The sequence below is a fragment of the Chelonia mydas genome, chromosome 12 (genome assembly GCF_015237465.2).
Source record: "Chelonia mydas isolate rCheMyd1 chromosome 12, rCheMyd1.pri.v2, whole genome shotgun sequence".
In the NCBI taxonomy this organism is placed as follows: domain Eukaryota; kingdom Metazoa; phylum Chordata; order Testudines; family Cheloniidae; genus Chelonia; species Chelonia mydas.
Window position 1 is genome coordinate 32,227,389 of NC_051252.2, and position 19,952 is coordinate 32,247,340.

Sequence of the window (19,952 nt, forward strand, 5' to 3'; positions counted from 1 at the left end):
TACTCCCAAGATTAGCTCCTGCCTCTGCTACTGCCTGGATGTATTTTGCTTAACCTATTTGTGCCTAAGTTTACTCATCTGTAGAACAAGGATAATATCTTGCAGGCCTGTTGTGAGGTTTAATTAATATTTCTTTGTTAAAGGGCCTGGAGATTCTCTAATGAAAGGGTCTGTGTCAGTGGAGAGTGTTTTTCTTGCATTACCACCAGTCATGCTTCCAGGCAGGCCTATCCCCAGGTGCTATTACATTTGAAGGCATTAACTCCTACATGGAGATGATGGAGAACCAAAGCTGCTGCTCTAAAGAATTCCTTCTTTAGGACCTGCTCCTCTGAAGCACATAATGGAACTGGCTCGGTGCTATTCTTGCCTAGTGTCTGTAAAACTGGCAGTGCTGAGAGCTGTGCTCACAGTCCACAAAAGTGCTGTGTGTCTTAAGGAAGAAACTCTGTTAATGAAAGCTCAAAGAGTACTGTAGCTGCAGTGGGCTTGATTCTGGTCTCACACCGGTTGTACACGAGTGTAAATTCTCTGACTTCAGTGGAGTTGCTCCTGATTTAGACTAGTTTGACAGAGGGCAAGATCAGGCCTGATGCCTTTTAGAATCCCTGGCATAGACCTGAGGCTTTCTGTTGCAGAGCACCATAGCTTGACATGAGATTTGCTTTGTGCCTCAAGTACTAAAGATAACAAGAGGGTAATAAACAAGTTGGATTTATTAGAAGACATAGCCAGGATTCTCAAGTGTTGTTTGTTTAGAGTCCTGGAGAAAACTGAGTTAGGGGTTATCTGCCTGGACAACTGCCACATTATGTGCTTAACCGACCTCCTTTCTCATGCTGACACCTTACACCAATTTATTTTACTGTTTCTTGACAAGGGTGTGGGGGAGGGAAATCTCTAAATCATGTCCCTAAACTCTATGTTGGCCACAGTATTTGAGACCCTTTGCCTGCTAGGAGGAGCTGCTCACAATGTAGATTTGCTACCTGATTATATGATCATGAAAAAGCAGGCTGTTCTCTGGAGTACAGGAACCAAAAATGTGTGCCTTTCCTTGTCATGTTCCCTCACTGAGTTACACACATCATCTGATGGAAATGTGCCGAAAGTGGGAATCAAACCCAGGTCTCCCACATGGTAGGGTGGAAGAGAGACCACTAGGATATGGGACTATCCTAGCTCACAGTGCTCTTGGATCACTCATCTATGAGCTTTCTATGCCTTCATAATCCCAAGGGGTTGTGTGGAGTTTGTTGCTCTAAAGAACTGGGGGAAGCTGTAGCAGAAAGGGGTCCCAGGTTTTCCGGTGAGCTGGAGTCGTCATACTCTTGTCTGTTTATTTTCCTCCCTTAATTTGATCATTTTGATTGTCTTGAGTTGGGATTTCATCAGCTCCTTACATTGTTGTTTAATAATCCGATATTCATGCATGCAGATCTTCTTTGCATCATTGATGTTTAGTGGACTGGATTTTACTGTCTGTTAAACTGCGTATCTGAAAGATTATGGAAAATCTGTTTTATATGTGTTGGGTTGACATGGCTCCACTAGGGAAGGCTGCTAGGCCGTTTGGACACAGCACTTGTCTATATTTTCTTTTCTCTGGGACAGAACCGCTTCTGCTCTTTTATAACTATTGAGTGGGTTCTTCTGTTTGTTGTCTCTTAACTGAGTGTGATCTTAGTGCTATCAGTACATGATGCACATCCGAGAACATTACGCTTTGTTCATCTCTGAAGAGACGTCATAATCTTGTGCCAAGTTTGAAATGAAGCTAGAGTCCCTAGTCTTCTAGCTTTTAAAACCAAATCTGAAAGGTAACAGTGCTAGGAAGAGCTAAAATCTCTCCTACGCTATCTTTTTTAGATCTTCCACAGTGTTTGTCTCATATTAAGAGCTTAGCTTGGAATCAGCCGATGTTTCGGCCAAGAGCTCCTGGACTTCTTACTAATAATAAGTGGGAGTGTTAGTATTTAGGACAGAGAACTGGGCATCAGGACTCTTGGGTTCTATTCCCAATTCTGCCACAGACTTGTCAAATCACTTACATTCTCTTTGCTTCATCTGACTCATCTGTAAATGGTTATAGAATGGTTGTAGTAATACTCTTTGCACAGCGTGTTGTGGGGCCTAGTTAATTAATTAATTGATGTTTGAGATCCTTTGATGAAAGGGCGCGGAGTATTATTCATACAAAATGTACCTTCCCTGCTTTTCCCTATTGACCCATCCATTCGAGCGGTTCCCACCTTGTGGGCGGATTGAGGGAATTGGCTTTCCAGTAAAGTACACTTACACTTGAAGCCGATCATTCCCTCTAGCCCAGTTCACATGAGCATCCTCCTTCGGAAGGCACCTCAGATATGGTCAACTATGTCTACAGACATTGAAGATGAAAATAAAATGAATCAAGTAGCAGATACATCCTGCTAATGTTTTACAGAGGGGAGATATTTCCATTTGTGAATTCTTTCCCTTTTTGTGCGTGGGCTCAACTTAAATAGATCTCTTGTCCTCCACCCTCTTTTGCTATCCTCGCCTACCCTCTCCCCAGACAACACTGCTGAAGTATTTTCAAAACAAAATATATCTGTGCAAAAAATAATGTCTCTGGAAAATGACAATGCTGTCTTTTCCCTTTCATGATCTAAATCGGGTCGGCAACCTATGGCACACGTGCCAAAGATGGCACGTGAGCCGATTTTTAATGGCACGCTGCTGCCTGCCGGGTCCCAGCCACTGGCCCCGCTCAGCCCGCTGCCAAACCCAGGCCGGGGGCACACACCCCAGCCTTCTGCCCTGACCCCTGCACCCCCCTCACACACACACCCAGCCCTCTGCCCTGACCCCTGCATCCACCCACGGCCCCAGCCCTGACTCCAGCACCCCCACACATGCCCCCAGCCCTCTGCTGTGACTCCTGCACCCTCCTCACACGCCCCCAGCCCCCCCATGCCCTGACTCTTGCACCCCCCCCCCCCACATTCCCACCCCCACCCTGAGCACCAAACTGGAACTCCTGCACACACACACCCCCACATTCCCACCTGCACCCCTCACACCAAATGGGAGCTGCCCAGGTAAGTACTCCACACCCAAACCTCCTGCCACAACCCTGAGCCCCCTCCCTCATTCTAGCTCCTGGCCAGACCCTACACCCCAACCCCCAGCCTGCTCCTTCACCCCCAGCCCTGTGCTCAGTGCACTCCCACCCTCAGCTCAGTGCAGAGAGAGAGGAAGAGAATGGGCTAGAACCAGGGAGAAGGTAGGTACCCACTCTATGTGGGCAGGGCCGGGATCCCAGACAGGCAGCGGGCTGAGCAGGGCCAGCAGCCAGGACCCTGGCTGGCATGAGCTGGCGGACGGAACCCCAGCTGGCGGACGGAGCCGCTCAGCCCACTGCTGGTCTGGGGTCCTGGATGCCAGCCCCACTCAGCCCACTGCCAGTCTGGGGTTCTGGTTGCCGGCCCCTTGCCAGCCGGGGTCCCGGCCGCAGGCCCCGCTCAGCCTGCTGCCGGCCTAGGTGAATGGAACCCCAGGCTGGCAGTGGGCTGAGCGGGCCGGCGGCGTAAGATCAGCATTTTAAATGAAGCTTCTTAAACGTTTTGAAAACCTTGTTTACTTTACATACGACAATAGTTTAGTTATATAATATATCGATTTATAGAGAGAGACCTTCTAAAAACGTTAAAATGCATTAGTGGCATGCGAAACCTTAAATTAAAGTGAATAAATGAAGACTTGGCACTCCACTTCTAAAAGGTTGCAGACCCCTGATCTAAATTAGCCCTTGGTCCTTGTCTGGTTTGAATGGCACCTTTCCCATGTGCCGAGGGTTTTAATTTCTTTTTCTTTGGGCATACTTTCCATTCTGGAGCAGAGAGTTTGGTTTGCCCTTTTATTCCATTGATTCCGTGCCACTTTGTTGTATAATGGAGTGGCCACCTCTGAGAGGCGGAAGAAAAAAGGGTCTAATGAGTTGTGAGTGCGCACCAAGTGAAGTTCACAGAAATCTCAAATTAACGATATGTAATTGTTTTATGAAGCAGGCCGTAAAATTGCACTTGGTACTTGTAGGGCAAATGTGACGGCAGCTTTGTAATCTGGCTCATCCCTCCACCATAAAAAAAAAAAAAAAAAAAAAAAGGGTCTGATTAAAGTTCAGAGTGGAGTTGTAAATAATAATGGCTTGGTAACTGCAGTTCAAAGTTAGATGAAAATATTACCTAGCAATTAAATGTTAGAAGGTCTCGTAAACAACTCACATCTTTAAGGTGACATGGAGGAGGTCTCTGGAGGTCAGGTCTCAACATTTCATTGTAAATATGTGATTTATTGTGCCATGCCGGAGAACATGCTGAAAATGAAAAGGGAAAATGTCACCCTAGATCATTAGAGTGCGTCAATAAAGCAGAGAAGTTGCTGCTGCTTACAGTAAATGACTTCTGACTCATTGAACCAACTGCTGACAGTGTGTATTAAAACATCTTGGTGCTAATAACAATGTTCCTCTCCTAGGTCGGACTATGATGACTGGAGACCAGCTCTGGCCAGCTTGCTTCAACCTATCCCGTTTCCCAAGGAGTAAGTTCACAGCACCAGATTGTTTACTGAGATCCCTATTGTTGTGGTTGTTTGACGGTGCAGTCTCTACAGTCTGTTAAACCTTGTTGCACCGGAGAACTTGTACTTTGGAAAAGTCCAATGGAACTTATGTCATGTGGCCACAGAAAAAGAGGCATAAAGTTTTCCTGGCCCTGTGTCCCTCTCCCCTTTTTTCCAAGACAATCCTGGAGAGGAATGAGTAATTTGATACACTAAGGCGGGGAGGGTGAAGTTGTAGCAGGGGAGGAGGAAGCGCATGACTTACTATCCAAGGACGTTTCATCCACGTGATCAAGACTTAAATTGTTTGTATTACGGTGTTTTGGTAGAAAGAAGAAGCTGCCCTGCCACCTAAGGAGCAGCCAAGCTCCCTTGGAAACCTATTAATGAGCACTAGTGTTTATAAAATGTAGATCTCCAAGGGTGAACATTACAGCCTATAATTGTACAATTTTGCTAGCTTATCACATCCCCCAGTGACCCAATGCCTTGAAGCAACAAGGTCCAACTCCTCTGCACCAGGCTACCTGAGCTATGGCATGGCTTGGGAAATAGGAAACAGTGGCATCATTTGCCTGAGTCAGTCTTCCTGAGGTTCCCCAGGGGGAGTATAACTCAGTACCATGATGCAAGGCACTTTACAAAATGACCAACAATTGCCTTACTGATGTGCGACACTAATTAGTTGTGACCGGGCCTTGCAGTGCAATTAAAGAACACACCTGGGCCTTTAAGGGAGCCAAAATTCTGTTTACAACTCTAAGTTCGGTGGCCAAACTGTGAAGTCCTTTACTCTCTTTCCGCTGACGTGAACCTCCCATTGAAGTTGATGGGAATTTTGTCTAAATAAATACTGAGTAAAAATGACTGGATTTGTCCCTGTGCTATTAGCTTTTCATAATTGTTAAATGAAGGGGGTTTTCTACCTTGGTCTGTGTCCGCAGTATTGTCCCTTTTATGCAATGTGGGCTGCAGCTGCTTTGCATGTTTATGGAATGTGTTGGGTAAGAACTGCAAAAATCAATCAATCAAATTCTCAGACCTTTCTGGTTTTAATTGCAGGGCTCTCGCACATGAGAAATTCACAAAGTAAGTGTTTGTTTCTTTAAAATGCCTTTCTGTGATACCAAAAACAAGTCAGCACTAGCAAGGATGGGTCGATTGGTGTCTTGTCTCCAATATTTTTGTTTGTGATGGTCTGAGCGTATGTTCTGTTAGTAATAAAGTTATGTGGTTTACTTTGTAATTTACTGCGGCTGCAAAAGTCCATGGACTAAAGACATTTGATACTGATAGTTTGTCACTGTGCATCATCAAAAGCTTTCCAAGCCTATTTTAAATAGGCACTGTCACTTTTAGACCACCTACTTCTTGGGAATGCTGTTCCATTTATTTCTCTCTAAACTGCAAATATATAAATTTAAAGTGTAACCCACAAGAAATGTGACTCCTGTGTGAATTCTGCAACCAATCAACTGTTGGCTTTCATCCTTTTTTTTTTTTTTTTTTTTTTTTTAGGGAGCTGAAATATGTGATTCAAAGATTTGCGGAAGACCCAAGACAAGAAGTGAGTCTTTCTCCAGTTTAAGCAGAATAGTAATCAAAGGGATTGTGAGTGCACTTGTCAAAACGTTCCTGCATGAAGCAGTACAAGTGCCAAAGCACTGTGTAGTTCTCGGTCTGCTGCCCTTGAATCACCTAGAGAGCCAAAATGCATTCAGGATATAGGCTGCAGTATTATAAATGGCTTCTTGCCTTGTATATAAACATGACCTCCATCCTCTGTGGCAGAAATTAGTTGATGATGTCACTGCTTTGCAGTAAAATGCAACCAGCAAGAATTATTTTCCTATTTGCTGTATGCTCCCTCAGGCTCTTCCTCGTCTGTTGAGAACAGGGAAGCAGCAAGCTCTGGATCCTGTGATTTACAAAACAACAAGTTTTTGTTTAGCTGCGTTTCAGTTTTGTTGTGTGCCAGTGACTTTGTTCTCATGAACAAAGGAGGGTATTCCTGGAAGCAGTGCATAGCTCTTGTGTCGTGATGGCTGACGGCTTCACAGCCACATATGTAACTTGTTTAACGTAGTCAGCTGAAGCTGATTCAGACAGGGCCTCTCATCTCCATTAATCTTCTATATCAGCATGCAGGGAAAAAAGCTACCACAGAACTGCAGGCAAGGAGCAAGTTGAACTTGCACTGTTGTCCGTGCTGAGAATTTTTGGCATTCAGATTTTTTTTCGACTCTCTGATCAAACCTACCACTCTGGTGTAACTCCATTGACTTCTGTAGAATTACACCACTGATGAATTTGGCCCAAGATGATTATTATACCCAAATGCAAGATAATTCACTTCATCTCCCCCTCACCAAAAACCTGAAATAAAGCTATGCCCATTAAAAAGAGAAAATCACAAGAGGGACTGCTTGCTCTAATGCATCAGAGTCCGAGAAGCGGGAGGACTCCTCTTAAAGACCATAGAGCTAGATATAAGAGAAACTACAATGGCAGTGGCATGTGCAGAGCCGAATTTGGACTAGTGACTGCTAGTTGTTTGGGCCAATTCTTCTGCCCAGTTTCTGCCTTCTCTGTCTCTGCTGTAGTCTCTTTCCTGGGCTTTCCCCCTTGCACCTGGTGAAGTTTCATAGCAGCAGGAAGAATAACAAACTTTTGTAAGTAGAATGAGGAAGCCACAGTCTGCCACTGTTGGTGTTCCGCTCACCCCAGAAACCAAGACACACATGGAGTGGTGAGGGAGCTGAGGAATTTAAGCCTTTTGTTTTCTAGTGGAGCTGCTGTAGATTAATGCCATTTTGGGCTTTGTGTGAAGGAAATGAAAAGGGCTGTTTGGCCAGCATTGATAGAGTTCCACTCCTTGTTCAAGTGTTGATTCTGTTGAGTGATGCAAAAACAATGAGTTGCTTGCAGCTCTGTAAATAATAATACTAACACCAAAAGAGGAATCCCCCTGCTTTGTGGAGTGGCTGCTCTGGGGATGCTGGGTAATATGCTGGACGTGCTGAGAATATTGGAGGTAACCCTAACCTTCCAAGTGTCTTTGCTTTGTCTCTCAGGTCCACTCGTGTTTGCTGAGTGTGCGGGCTGGCAAAGATGGCTGGTTCCAGCTATACAGTCCTGGGGGAGTGGCCTGTGATGATGATGGAGAACTATTTGCCAGTATGGTACGTGTCTGCAATAACGTGAGTTTAGTAATTTCTTTGTAGTCTTTAGCCAATATGTAGCTGGTGATAAGTAGCTTTATTTGCTTTGTCCCTGTCTTGCAAAATTATGACACTGTGAACTATCAGTGTCTAACCAGTAAATCCAAATCTTCATAAAACCCAGTTTTAATCCATTGTTCTCACTAACAATGGCAATTTGGCTTGTATGTTAACAAGAAAGCCATACACGTAGTGTTTATAGATCATTAAATAAGCTCCCTCAACACAGCCTTAAAACAAACAGAAGCGTGCGTTTTTCAAAGGTAGTTAGGAGCTACATTTTCAGAAGTGGATGCTGTCTCACACAATGCAGGAGTGTCATCCACACTTTTGCACATGCAGACTGAGCATTTGTATGGCACAGACAGGCACTAGCACAGTAAAAGTCAGACAGATGTTCTTGCACATGCAAATAACTGAATTTGCATTCTCATTTTTGAAAATTTAACCCATTTATTTTATTGGTATCACACCCACCCCGCCCCCAAAACCCCTTTGGGGTGGTGATCACCATTAATGATCTGTTTGTCAGTAAAATATGGTCACCTGAAGGGATTTTGTTCTTGACATCCACCCCCAAAGCTTTCAGTCTGAGGATTGTAGGTTACTGTGGATTTTCAACAAAACCGAAACATGTGAACCAATATTTACACACACATGTTAAGATTTCTGTCTAGTGTCTCTTCTCTATCGACATGTTTTCATATTCTGTTTTCTTCTGGGGAATGCAATTGGAGAACAGCAATGTTACTCTGCCAGTTTCTGTTAGAAATCCTGGCAATGGACACAAGAGACCCGAGTTCATTTCCTGGCTCTGCCATAGACTCCCCATGTGAGCAGTTTACATCCCTCTGTGCCCAACGTGTAAGGTAAAAGGGGGAGACATTCCTTCCCCACTTCCTGTTGTGAGGAGACCTGTGTTACTGTTTGTGAGGCACTCAGATCTGACCGTGATCTGTCACTAACCTAGGAGCTTAAGTCCCATAGGCATTTTTGAAAATGATCCTCTTGGGTGATGTAAGTAACTACGTGCCTATCTGTACAGTCACTGAAACTCAAGCTGATCCGCTAATTGTGAACCGGATCCTGGTCACAACTTAGCTTTTTCTCTTCTGTGTTCTGTCCTTGCAAGTCCTAATCCCTGTCTTTGTTAAAACTGAATCATTGCTCTTGAGGGAGCTATGTGACTGCATGGCATTGACAAGCCCAAGGCAGCATGAGAAAGCATGATGCCGCTAGCCCATAGCGATATGGCATAGCCTGAGCACTTTTAAAAGGATATTGATTAATATTTAAAGAGCGATGAATGACTCACTGTAAAGCTTGAAAAAAATCTTGTTCTGACTTTAACCTTAGCGTTTCAGTATTTTTTTCTGCTCTTAAAAAAAAATATTAATAAGGACATTTGCCTGAAAATGAGAACCTTTTGGCTTGGAGAGCACCTTGCTTACAGACAGCAGCAGCAAATCAATGCTTAAGAAACAATGATCCTTTTTTAATGGATCTTTGTTAAAGTTTAACTTTGTTAAATTCCTTGGTGACAATAAAATAAGGGATGAAAAAAGATACAGTAGTATATGATCTACTCTGTGTGCAGAATGGTCTCAGCTGTAGAATAATTTTCAGTGTTTTCCATGAGGTTTCAGCTGTTCTCTAGCAGAGTCCAATACCATGGTAGCACTGAGGAATTTCATGAGGCCTGGAGCAAAGCTTATAACATAGATCTCCTCTAAAACATCTAAGGCCATAAGATTCTGTGGCCATACCCTATATGGAGTCTGTACAGAAATCATACCTCAAACCCCATTTGTCCGCCATCTGCTCCATAGTATTCTTTGCGCGCACACACACATCCAAATTTTCCTTCAGTCTTATGCAATATGGTCTTATGTGGCCATTGTGTAGAAATGGTCTATCTGTTGTAGAATAGCCATGCTGTTAGCTCCAGAGAGATGCAGCTCTCACTGCATGCTTTGCCCAGTGTCAGCCTGGCTCAGGAGAAGTTGTAAAAGGCCACACGCTGTTCTGCAAGGAAGCTCATGCATGATTTCTAAATAGCATTCTATGTGCAGTGCCATAGTGAGCAAGAAGTCCAGGACTCCCCCACTCCTCCATTCCAAGACGCCTTGGAATTAGAATAAGGTCTTTGCCATTCTCTTCTATGAGAAGAGTCCAGTTTCTTGACTGAATTTCACAGGTGACTTAGTTTTATGCCAGGAATACAATCGCTACGTATGTTGTGATGTCACGGCTCCAGGATTGGCCGTAGAATATGGAGTCTGTGAGCGGGCGGAATGACTCAGCAGAAAAGAACGAAGAGTGGCTCAGTGAAGTCTTTTCTTCAAGGGGAAAAAAAATGGGTGAAGAGAAAGCAAGACAATGTCTCGTGAATGGGAAAGGAAATGGAAGTTTCCCAGCTTCTGTCTCAGCTCACTCCTGTGACTTCTGGGGGGGAACCCTGCCTTCCCAAGGTATTCCTTTCGTACAGGCACACCCCCAGTTTTCCAAGCAGCCACTCACATAGGCTAACCTCTTGTTCCAGGGAACGGGTGGTGGTGCCCCTTGTCACAAAGACTTACCCGCCTCGCTCAGAGGCTCTCATCCAGCTAGGTCAGCCGCACGAACCACATGCCATCAGCAGCGATCCAGTGGCCGCTGTGAAATTGGGTGATTGCCAGTACCACCCCAGTACTTCACCCAACTTCCTTATTGGCCTTTCCAGAAGACAAACTGAGTTACCAATGAGCATGAAAGCTGCATTTGGGCTACTCTCCTGTCCCTCCAGATCAAGGCTCTGTGAGGAAGGCTGCACTGCCACTGCCCACCTGTGCTTGGATAATTGGAGGACTTTTCCTGTACTGTCAGTTCAGCTCCTTCATTAAACCTGTATTCACTAAGGGCCAGAATCTGCTCCCACGACTCATGCTGGGTAGCACCTTTCTCAGTGAATTAGTCCCATTGAAATCAAAGAGCAATCAAGGGATCGTTCAAGAAGAATGCAAAGGTGGCCTTCTTCACAGTGAAGTTATTGAAATATTGCAAGCTCTTTGTCACGGTACTGACTGATCCAATTTCCTTTGCGGTGGATGGGATGTGGCTCTTTGACTGTTTTAGGGGCATCCACGTTACTTCTCTAATCTCTCCCTCTCTTCTCTTCTACACAGGTTCATATTTTAATGGGGTCTTGTTATAAGACAAAAAAGTTCCTGCTTTCGCTGGCTGAAAACAAACTTGGTCCCTGCATGCTACTGGCTCTGAGGGGCAACCAGACCATGGTGGAGGTAATTCCTAGAATAACCACTCAAATATGTTTTGTGGGCAATAAATAGCATCGGAATCCTTTGCTGCCTCTTCCAGAATAAGATCTACTGGGATTATAGAAGCATTAGGCCAACTTTAAAGCGATTGTATAGTCAAATGAAACGCCATTGAGGGGATGTTCTGTTTCTTTTGCTTATGTGGTTGCCGTGAAATATTGTTTTGCCACAATTATGAGCATGAGATACATGAAAGGTGGCTGCTGATGCTTTTGGAAGGATGTTTTCTTCCCAGCAGTTCACTGTAGTCAGTCAGAGGTACCAGGATGTTATGTGCTTTTGAATCAAGAAATGACAGAAATTTCAATGGCTGTGTAGAATAGGACAGACAGAGACAGAGAGGAGTTGTGAGGGTTAGGGAACCAACGCAGCCAATCCTTGAGGAGGCTGATGTCTAGTTCAACAGTGTATGGAAGGGGGAGATATGTAATGCAGGACAGGATGGAAGCTTTTAAAGTCATTCAGATACCCGGCATAACTTTTATACATACAAATTCCATCTGTAATCTCCATCAAGTGTTAAGAAACCTGTATTTCTTGTCGCTAATCATATATTTTATGGGGTCACACTTTTTCTGTAAGAGTATTTTAAACTGCACCTGCAAAATTAGCATCCAGGTAGCATTCCAGCATGCCTTGGAAATTGTCATTTATTTGCACCAACGTGCACTTTTAGTGCATGGAGTGGCATATTGGTCTTACACTAACAGGTGTGCCATGTCATTTTTGTGAGTGCCTTTTAGAGGAGGCTCCTTTGGAAATGTGGCTTTATGTTTTAGTTCAGAGGGAAATAGGAAATGATTAAATAGGGAGAAGGAGTTTTAGTTCTTCACTTGCTTCATTTACTTTAGGTAATTTTAATTGTATCTGTATAAAGAGGAGGCAGTGGTGCTCAGTAGATAGAGTGCTGACTGGGACTCAGCAGACCTGGGGGGTCTCTTTCCAGCTCTGCCAGTGCCCTACTAGGTGCCCTTGGGCAAGTCACGTCACTGCTCTGTGCCTCAGTTTCCCCATTTCTAATATGGGACATAATGATACTGACCTCTTTGTAAAAGAGCTTTGAGAGCTATTGGTGAAAAATGCTGGAGAAGAGCCCTTAGGTATTGTTACCATTTATCATTAATCCCTTTAATAGTGGGGGAGTTGCTGAATGAAGTTGAATACTATGTTGCCTGAGTTCTTCTGATGCTTGAATTTTACATCTTTGAATAGATTTTGGTAAAAAGAGAAAACCAGTCAAAAATGATCAGGAGAGAAACGCTATGTTTTTTAATTGCCATGTGATATTGGTTGACTGAAAAGGACAGACGTAGAGGGTAGGGTGGATAGGTCAAGTGTTCAGAGACCAAAAGCCATTCTTTACCATCAGTAAATTAGGATTTGTAGATTTTAAGGCCAGAAGGGACCATTAAGATCACGTAGGCTGACCTCCTGCATAATAATGCAGACTGTAGAATTTCACCCTGTAGTTCTTGTCTAGCCCAGGATACGCACCACAATCAAGAGATTCAGAAGAAATGAACTGCAGAGCTCCCACTGAGTGATCTTCTTTTTTTGTTCTACTGCTAGATTCTGTGTTTGATGCTGGAATATAACATCATCGACAACAATGACACGCAGCTCCAGATCATCTCTACCCTGGAAAGCACGGATGTGGGAAAGAGAATGTATGAACAGCTGTGTGACAGGCAGAGGGAATTAAAAGAACTGGTATGTCACCCTGCATATGATATTGCCACAATACATAGCAGCCTGGACTCTCCAGAAATGGAGGTACAAAGGAAAGACAATCAGGGTGTGAAGTTCCCTGTGAACAGCAGAGTGGGAACTGTAATCAGAGGATTTCACTGTGCATGTATCTCTGGTGTGATGTTTCTCTGTGAGTTTGATCACATATTATGCTCCTGTATGAGATTCAATAGCCTGTCTCCAATCAGCGTAAAGAACAATGGTGACATCTTACTGTACGTCTGATTGTCACATCCTGCTACCTTTGGTAGCATTTGGGTTGCAGCACAGCCTGCTATTTTGAAGTGCTTCGACCTTCACGTCATCGTCTTTGGGATGCAGCTTTAGTGACTTGTTCAGTTCCCAGGTGATGGACCCAATCAAATGGTCTGACGAGTTCAAGCAGCATTAAAGCTGGTTAACAAGTTCCTTGTGTTGAATTTCCTGGTTTTAAACACAAGATTTACAAATTTGAAATGAATTTTGTCCATTTTGCAGTGATTCCTCTTGGTCCTTCCTAATGTCCTATCTCTCTTTTTTTACACACACACGCTCGCTTGCACGCTTCCCCCCACCCCCACCCCCCAAAAGAAAAAACCTGCCTGGATTAACAATGATTTACTAAAATAGAATGAATGCTCTGACCTGCAGCAAAATCCTACCCTGTTCCTACCTCTTAGCCCTGCTTCACAGGGGTTATTTCAGCAATGAGACTAACCTCATATTGCCTTGTTGAACCCAGGCAGAGCATTGCCTGATTGCACCGAAAAGCATCAACTGCTTGCACGTGGAACTGGCTTCAGCACCAACAACCGGTCTTTGTTCCATTGCTGCTGCGCACTTCGAGAATAAATTCAGTCCACCTAGAAGAACGAGGCAAGCCGGTGGAAGGACTGGCAAGAAACTTAGGAACTGGGGCAGGGCTAAAAACTTGCTGTACTCTGGTTGAGATCTGAAATGCGGACAGTGGCCTGTGTAACCAAAGTATGTTCTCTGTTACAGCAAAGGAAAGGTGGTCCCACACGGTTAACCCTGCCGTCCAAATCCACAGTAAGTTAGTCTTGCTAATAATAAAAATAGGCTTTGTCTTTCCTTTTTCAGACATGCTGCTGTACCATTGTCACGGGGTGCATGGGGAGAGATTGGCCCCAGTAGTTTTATCAGTCTAAAGGGCAGTCGTTCCACTGGGGATTCCCCAAGTAAGGGGGAACTTGCACTTTCAGGTCTGTGCAGCAGTTGTTAATGCCACTACAAGTGCAGCTCAGATTGTCAGATACATATCCACGCTAGATTTGGAATTTACAGGAGAATCTGGTGTGTGGATTTAAGGGCAGGATTTTACAGAAAACTTAAGCAAACTTCAGAAAGTCTGATTCTGGACTCTACATTTGAAAGTTTGAAACAGACAATCACAGTTACAGTTGGCTGCAATGATGTACACCTTGATTAATGCCAGTGAAGTCAGTTAATTGAGTTGAGCAGAACTGGGACCTAGAACTTGAAATGGAATAGACTTTGGATCTGAGTAAATAACAGGTCTTGGGGGTAATCTGCATTTGCTCTGACAATGAATCCAACAGCTTCCGTAATAATACACTTGCAAAGAAGATTTTGTTGTAATGTTCGACTCAGCTGCTTTCATTTTCCAAGGGTTTAGGAGGCAATGCTGCCACAAGTGTTCAGCTCTTTGCCAAACAAGCAACCACGCAGAGTGGTTCTTGTTTATCGCTATAAACATGCGGCGCAATTGTGCAGCTCTTGCTGGCCAGCATATCAGTCAGGTTACTGCAGATGGTTGCAGACTGAGTATTCTCTTGTTTATCACACTGATATTTGCTTTCAGGATGCAGACCTGGCCCGGTTATTAAGCTCGGGATCCTTTGGAAATTTGGAAAACCTCAGCCTGGCCTTCACCAATGTAACGAGTGCCTGTGCTGAGCACCTCATCAAACTGCCTTCACTCAAGCAGCTGAACCTGTGGTCAACTCAGGTACGTGTTTTGCAGACAGAAGCACCGAGACGGAAGCAGTGTTGACAACCTGCAATTTAAGAATTAATGTCATTGTGAGAAGAATGTGAGTTCTGATGTGTGAAGAGGCCTCCTTAGAATGCATTTGCCTTTCTGCTCTTTTTATAGCTGGTTTATGATTTAGTCAATCATGTTTTCCTTATTTTAGAAGGCATATTGTCATCTCAGGGGGTAAGGACTGCCGTGAAAACCTCTGCAAATATTTTCAGACGTTGACATTAATTTCCTTTGGTCACATCACACCACTTTAGTGATTGTTGCTTATCAACACTCGAATGCTCCAGTCTGACTTCGTTGAAACAAAATTTTAGATCATAGATATCAGTGTGTTTGCTTCGGAAATGCTAGTGCTTTCATTCAATTAGGAAAGAGAAACAATTCCATGCCATTTATCTGACCAATCACAGCTCAGCAACAGTCGGTAGATAATGTTAAAACTACTTGTAGTGAATCATCCATGAATCGTGATGAATCAAGCATTTAAAAAACAAGAACAGAGGAGGAAAAGAAATCAAATAATGAATAAATGTGAGGAAACTGCAATTAGCTGATGGTGATTTTGGTTAGCAGAAAGAGGCCAAATTCATTAAATAAATTACCCTACATTTAACAGTAAGGTTTTATTTTTCTTTACATTCCATGCTGGTTTTGGTCTCCCTGGTCCAATATTGAATAGAGTTTGTCCCTGCACTATTAGCATCTCTGGTAGAGCTCACCAGAAATAGTGCATTGATTCCCAATGTAGTGGTGCAAAATTTGTGAATCTTTTTCCTCAATATTTCACATGAACATTTTTGCCACTTTGTTCTACGGAGATTTGCAAACAACAAATGTCCCTTTTTTGTGCAAAATTGGACAAAATGTCTCTCCAGAATGTTCAGACTTTTGATATGTGAATTCTGGAGATGCCTCTTGCTCAAAATGAGTTCATTTTTGTTGGACAAGGAGTCTGATCTCTTGCAAACAAACGCACAAATTTTGGGGTGAAATAATCCTGTGGGGGGTGGTTGTTTTTTTTTAAAGTTAAAACGTGCAGTCCCAAGTTTGGAGCCATGTTGTCTTTGATTTTGAATATCTTGTGCAACCTTGGTGTGCCCATCAACATAGAATTTAGAAACAGCAGAGATCAGAGCCGGCAAGACCATTACCCTACCAATACTACATTGTTCCTGGCACCAAAGTAGCCAGTTAATGCTAATTGTTCTGTGATACAGTTAGGAACTGGGCTGAGACTGCCATACGCCTATTTCATATAGCAGGGGTCCCCAATGCGGTGCCCGCGGGTGCCATGGCACCCGCTGGGGCATTTCTGTGCCCCCGCAGGACATGCCGCCGAGAAGCATCGCCGTTTCTCAGCGGCGGCACTTCTTGCCGCTGCCGCTTTTCGGCAGTGGGGTGTCAGGCGCCCACCACAGTCTTCTGGGAATAGCAATATGCTATTCCCATAAGAAAGGTTGGGGACCACTGTCATATAGACAGCGTGGGAACTCTCTAATATAAGGGGCACATTTTCAAAGGATTCAGTCCAGTGAAGGAATGGCCTTGTAGATTGTAACTCAGGAGATCTGTTTTCAAATTGTGGCTCTACCAGAAACTTGTTTATGGCATTGAGCAGGTGGCTTAATTTCTCTGTTCCCAATCTGTGAAATGTGGATAATACTTCCTTCACCCTTTTCGTTTGTCATCTGAGATTGTAATAAATCTTGTGGGATGGAGGGGAAGTGTTTGAAGTCTCCTATGCAGACCAAGCCCTGAATATTCCACATACCCAGCCAGGTTACTTGCAGAACAATATTTTACTTGTTTTTAATGGAGTTTGCTTGTGCCCTGCAGTTTGGAGATGCAGGTCTGCGGCTTCTCTCTGAACACCTCACCATGCTGCAAGTGCTCAACTTGTGTGAGACTCCAGTCACAGATGCTGGGCTGCTGGCACTGAGCTGTAAGTGACCCAAATACACTCGAGGGGGAATTCGTGTGGGTTCAAAGACAAGGATTTCTGTGCTGTGCAATGATTAGAGAGGGCAGTGGGTGTCCGGGTTTGGCGTTCCATTGGCACAAGTAGTAAAAACTGGGATCTGGAACTCCCCAGCCTGCAGGCATAGGTGCTGGATTTGGTCTCCCTCATGGGACCCTCCCCCCAATCGTAATTCACCTCTACCTTATGCTCGGGTCCACTGGTCTTAGACCTGCACTGCTTCCTTAATACTCCCCATTGTGGGTGTACCTCCGTTGATGGGAGTGTGATCTTATGGAGAGTCAGAGAGAGAAAGGCAAAGCCAAGGTGACATGTGGAGCTGCATTATAAATCAGTTGGGCAGCTGAGCCTCTCAGGAAGTGACCAATTTTATATTCCCCTCGCTATGTTTTGTGACTGTGGTTTTTGGGAGGGGAGACCCCAGCTTTAGTTTGTTAACATTAGAGGTAAATAAGAAAAGGAGGAACCTCTGAACTAGCCATTCAGGATCCCACACGTGCTGAGAGCTGCATGAGAGGGCTGGGGAATCGTAGATGCCAAGGCTTATAAAGGTCATACACACTGCATGTATAGCTGTGACGTAAATCAGCAGCTGTCTGACATCACAAGAGGTACCAGATGTGTCAATACCTGATGGCGTGGTGAATTCCCAAGCAGAAAAGTCAGGTCAACAATACACTGTAGCCCAAAATGAAATTAGATGGCATGGATTGCATGCATCTCTATTTCTAGATCAGCATATTCTCCTGCACAGTATAAACACACCCACAGTGCAGACTGATGGTATTCAAAATAACGCATAGGCAACCAGTGCTCTTGAGAATAAAAGCTGCAATTCGGGGCAGTGCTTAAATCCCTTTGAAGTCAATGAGACTTAAGCACATGCATTAAAGGCCCTTCCTGAACTGGGACCAATATGCCATTGCCTAGTTTTGAAGTTATATATTTTAATTTTCATAACTGTGCCTGTATAAACCACTCTGTCTATGCATTGCCCTATAGACAAAATGGAATTATTAAGTGGTAAGAGGTGGGCCAGCCCATAAATATCTCTGTGTTTTCTTTTTTTAGCCATGAAAAGCCTGTGTAGCTTAAATATGAACAGCACCAAACTTTCAGCAGACACCTATGAAGATCTCAAGGTATTTCAGTTTTTGAGATCCATTAGTAAAAGTCAACCAGTAGTCCGTGAATACTGACAGCGTCAGCATGAAAATACTAAGACGTATAACCCAGGCCAGTGTATCATGGAAGTGGTGTCCTGAGTCTTCTGCTGGTGTTGGGATAGGGATCTTTATATATTTTTGTCCTCATCGTTGGTAATTGGTTGGGGCAGCCTTTGGGGAGACCTTGTATTTTACCTCTTTGAAAAAAGAGATGTTCTGTAGTGCAGCAGTCATGGAGAAACAGATGATCTGGAAACTCCAGGAGAAGAGGGGGCATTGCCTAAAGTCAGATGTCTGTGTGGAGCATCTAAACGGAGCATAACAAACCCGGGAAGGTTTAAGTCAGGAAAAGCACACTGTGTGGCCTAAAGCATAGGTTTTTGGGGGAAAAGTGATGGCAGAAATAGTGTTGGGAGGTTTTGTGTTTGTCTCTCAGGAACACCCACATCTAGTCTGCTGAATGTACAAGTAAAAAGCTGGGATATGAAACTCCAGCTGGATTCTTTCTGGTTTATGTGCCATCAGAAATGCAATGTTCCTATTGCAGAATTTTTAATTGGGTCTATTACTGATGCACAAGCTAGAATAGATTCTAGTTTCCTCTCCCAGAGCTGCGTGTGCCCTCTGGTGCTACCAGGATTAAAAAGAGTAGCAATTTAATTAGGAGATCTGACTCGGAATACGTACAGAAAATTAGACTGTTTGGGCAAAAAGGTGCCATTTTTACTCAGATGTTTATCAGGGCAGAACTCTTTAAACAGAGACCACCTGTGCACTGCCCCAAACACCAAGATTTGCCATATTCAGAGTTTGTTGTCTGCATTCTCCCAGGGACTTCATAGACAGTGTGACGTAATGCACTGGAGTGGAGCGGGGATAGGGAAGCAGCCATGGGTGGATTCAGACAAAGGCTGTGTGAAGCGTGATGGTTCTGGTTCTCATGACTTCACACGGACTTTTTCTTCATTTCGGTTTTGAGTGAGTCACGTCCCTGGAGATTTGTAAACCCAGACACTCAAAATGAAACACCTCGTTCCACCAACTTTTGTGTCAAAATCTTAGATTGTCCCAGGTTCACTCAAAAAGGTCACAAACCTGGGCTGAGCTTTGAATTTGAGACAAATCTTGGAACCAGCTGAATTTAAACAGCTTTGAGGATTCATTGCAAATATACATCCTAGTTCTTGCTTTGGAGACAGAGTTCACTTATGGACATGATCACAGGGCCATTATCCTATGGATTTTTCAGGGCTAGCTTTTCCAAACCTTAATGTGCATGTGCATCATAATTGTGCATGTAAAAATTTACATGCCACTGAACACTTGATTTGTACATGCAGTTAACACATTTGCACTTGCATCAGGTACTTGCTTGAGCAAATTGTCATTTACTTGTCATGTATACACATGTTCATGGTCTCTGACTATTGGGCCCCGAAAGAAACAACACCCTCCTGAAATGTGATCTATTAAAATAAATGAGTTAAAAGAATTTCTGGTCCCACCCCAGCTCCTGAGCTCTCCTGACAGTTTCTGTGGCTTTAAGTCACATTTTCCTGTTTTGGTTCTGCTCTGCCCTGACACTGCATGGCAAGACCCTCACGAGCAACACAAGAAAGTGATGATATGGGGCAAACAGCAAAACCTGCATAAAGTGTTGCCAGTTGCACAAAATTAAGCAAGCTGAAATAACAGACATACCAATCATTTTCCCCTCTGATCCCTTTTACTTCCATTAGTCTGAGGGGGCACTTCTAAAAGTAGTAGGGGAAAAAATACAGTGTGTGTGACTTTTCAAAGAGAGAGACCAGCTTTCCCTTAGGCACTTGGTTTTGTATCTGTTGGGAATCCGATTTCAAAGTGAGTCTATTTTTGATAAAAAAAAAAAAAAAAAAAAAAAAAAACCTT

At 43.8% G+C, this 19,952-nt stretch overlaps 1 protein-coding gene across 10 annotated transcripts in view; it reads left to right on the forward strand.

Moving 5' to 3' along the window:
- LOC102930118 (c-Maf inducing protein) overlaps nucleotides 1-19,952 on the forward strand; it is a 183,752-nt gene that overhangs the window by 160,788 nt on the left and 3,012 nt on the right. For 5 of the 10 annotated variants that reach the window (XM_043525964.1, XM_007059264.4, XM_037878214.2 and 2 more), the window contains 10 exons: nucleotides 4,522-4,587; nucleotides 5,671-5,697; nucleotides 6,127-6,175; nucleotides 7,683-7,808; nucleotides 10,994-11,110; nucleotides 12,716-12,856; nucleotides 13,877-13,924; nucleotides 14,718-14,864; nucleotides 16,737-16,842; nucleotides 17,950-18,020. In XM_043525964.1, coding sequence (XP_043381899.1) covers nucleotides 4,522-4,587; nucleotides 5,671-5,697; nucleotides 6,127-6,175; nucleotides 7,683-7,808; nucleotides 10,994-11,110; nucleotides 12,716-12,856; nucleotides 13,877-13,924; nucleotides 14,718-14,864; nucleotides 16,737-16,842; nucleotides 17,950-18,020 — 898 coding nt within the window. The remainder of the gene's footprint in view (nucleotides 1-4,521; nucleotides 4,588-5,670; nucleotides 5,698-6,126; nucleotides 6,176-7,682; nucleotides 7,809-10,993; nucleotides 11,111-12,715; nucleotides 12,857-13,876; nucleotides 13,925-14,717; nucleotides 14,865-16,736; nucleotides 16,843-17,949; nucleotides 18,021-19,952) is intronic. The other 5 variants (XM_043525966.1, XM_043525965.1, XM_007059265.4 and 2 more) reach the window with 1 other exon arrangement.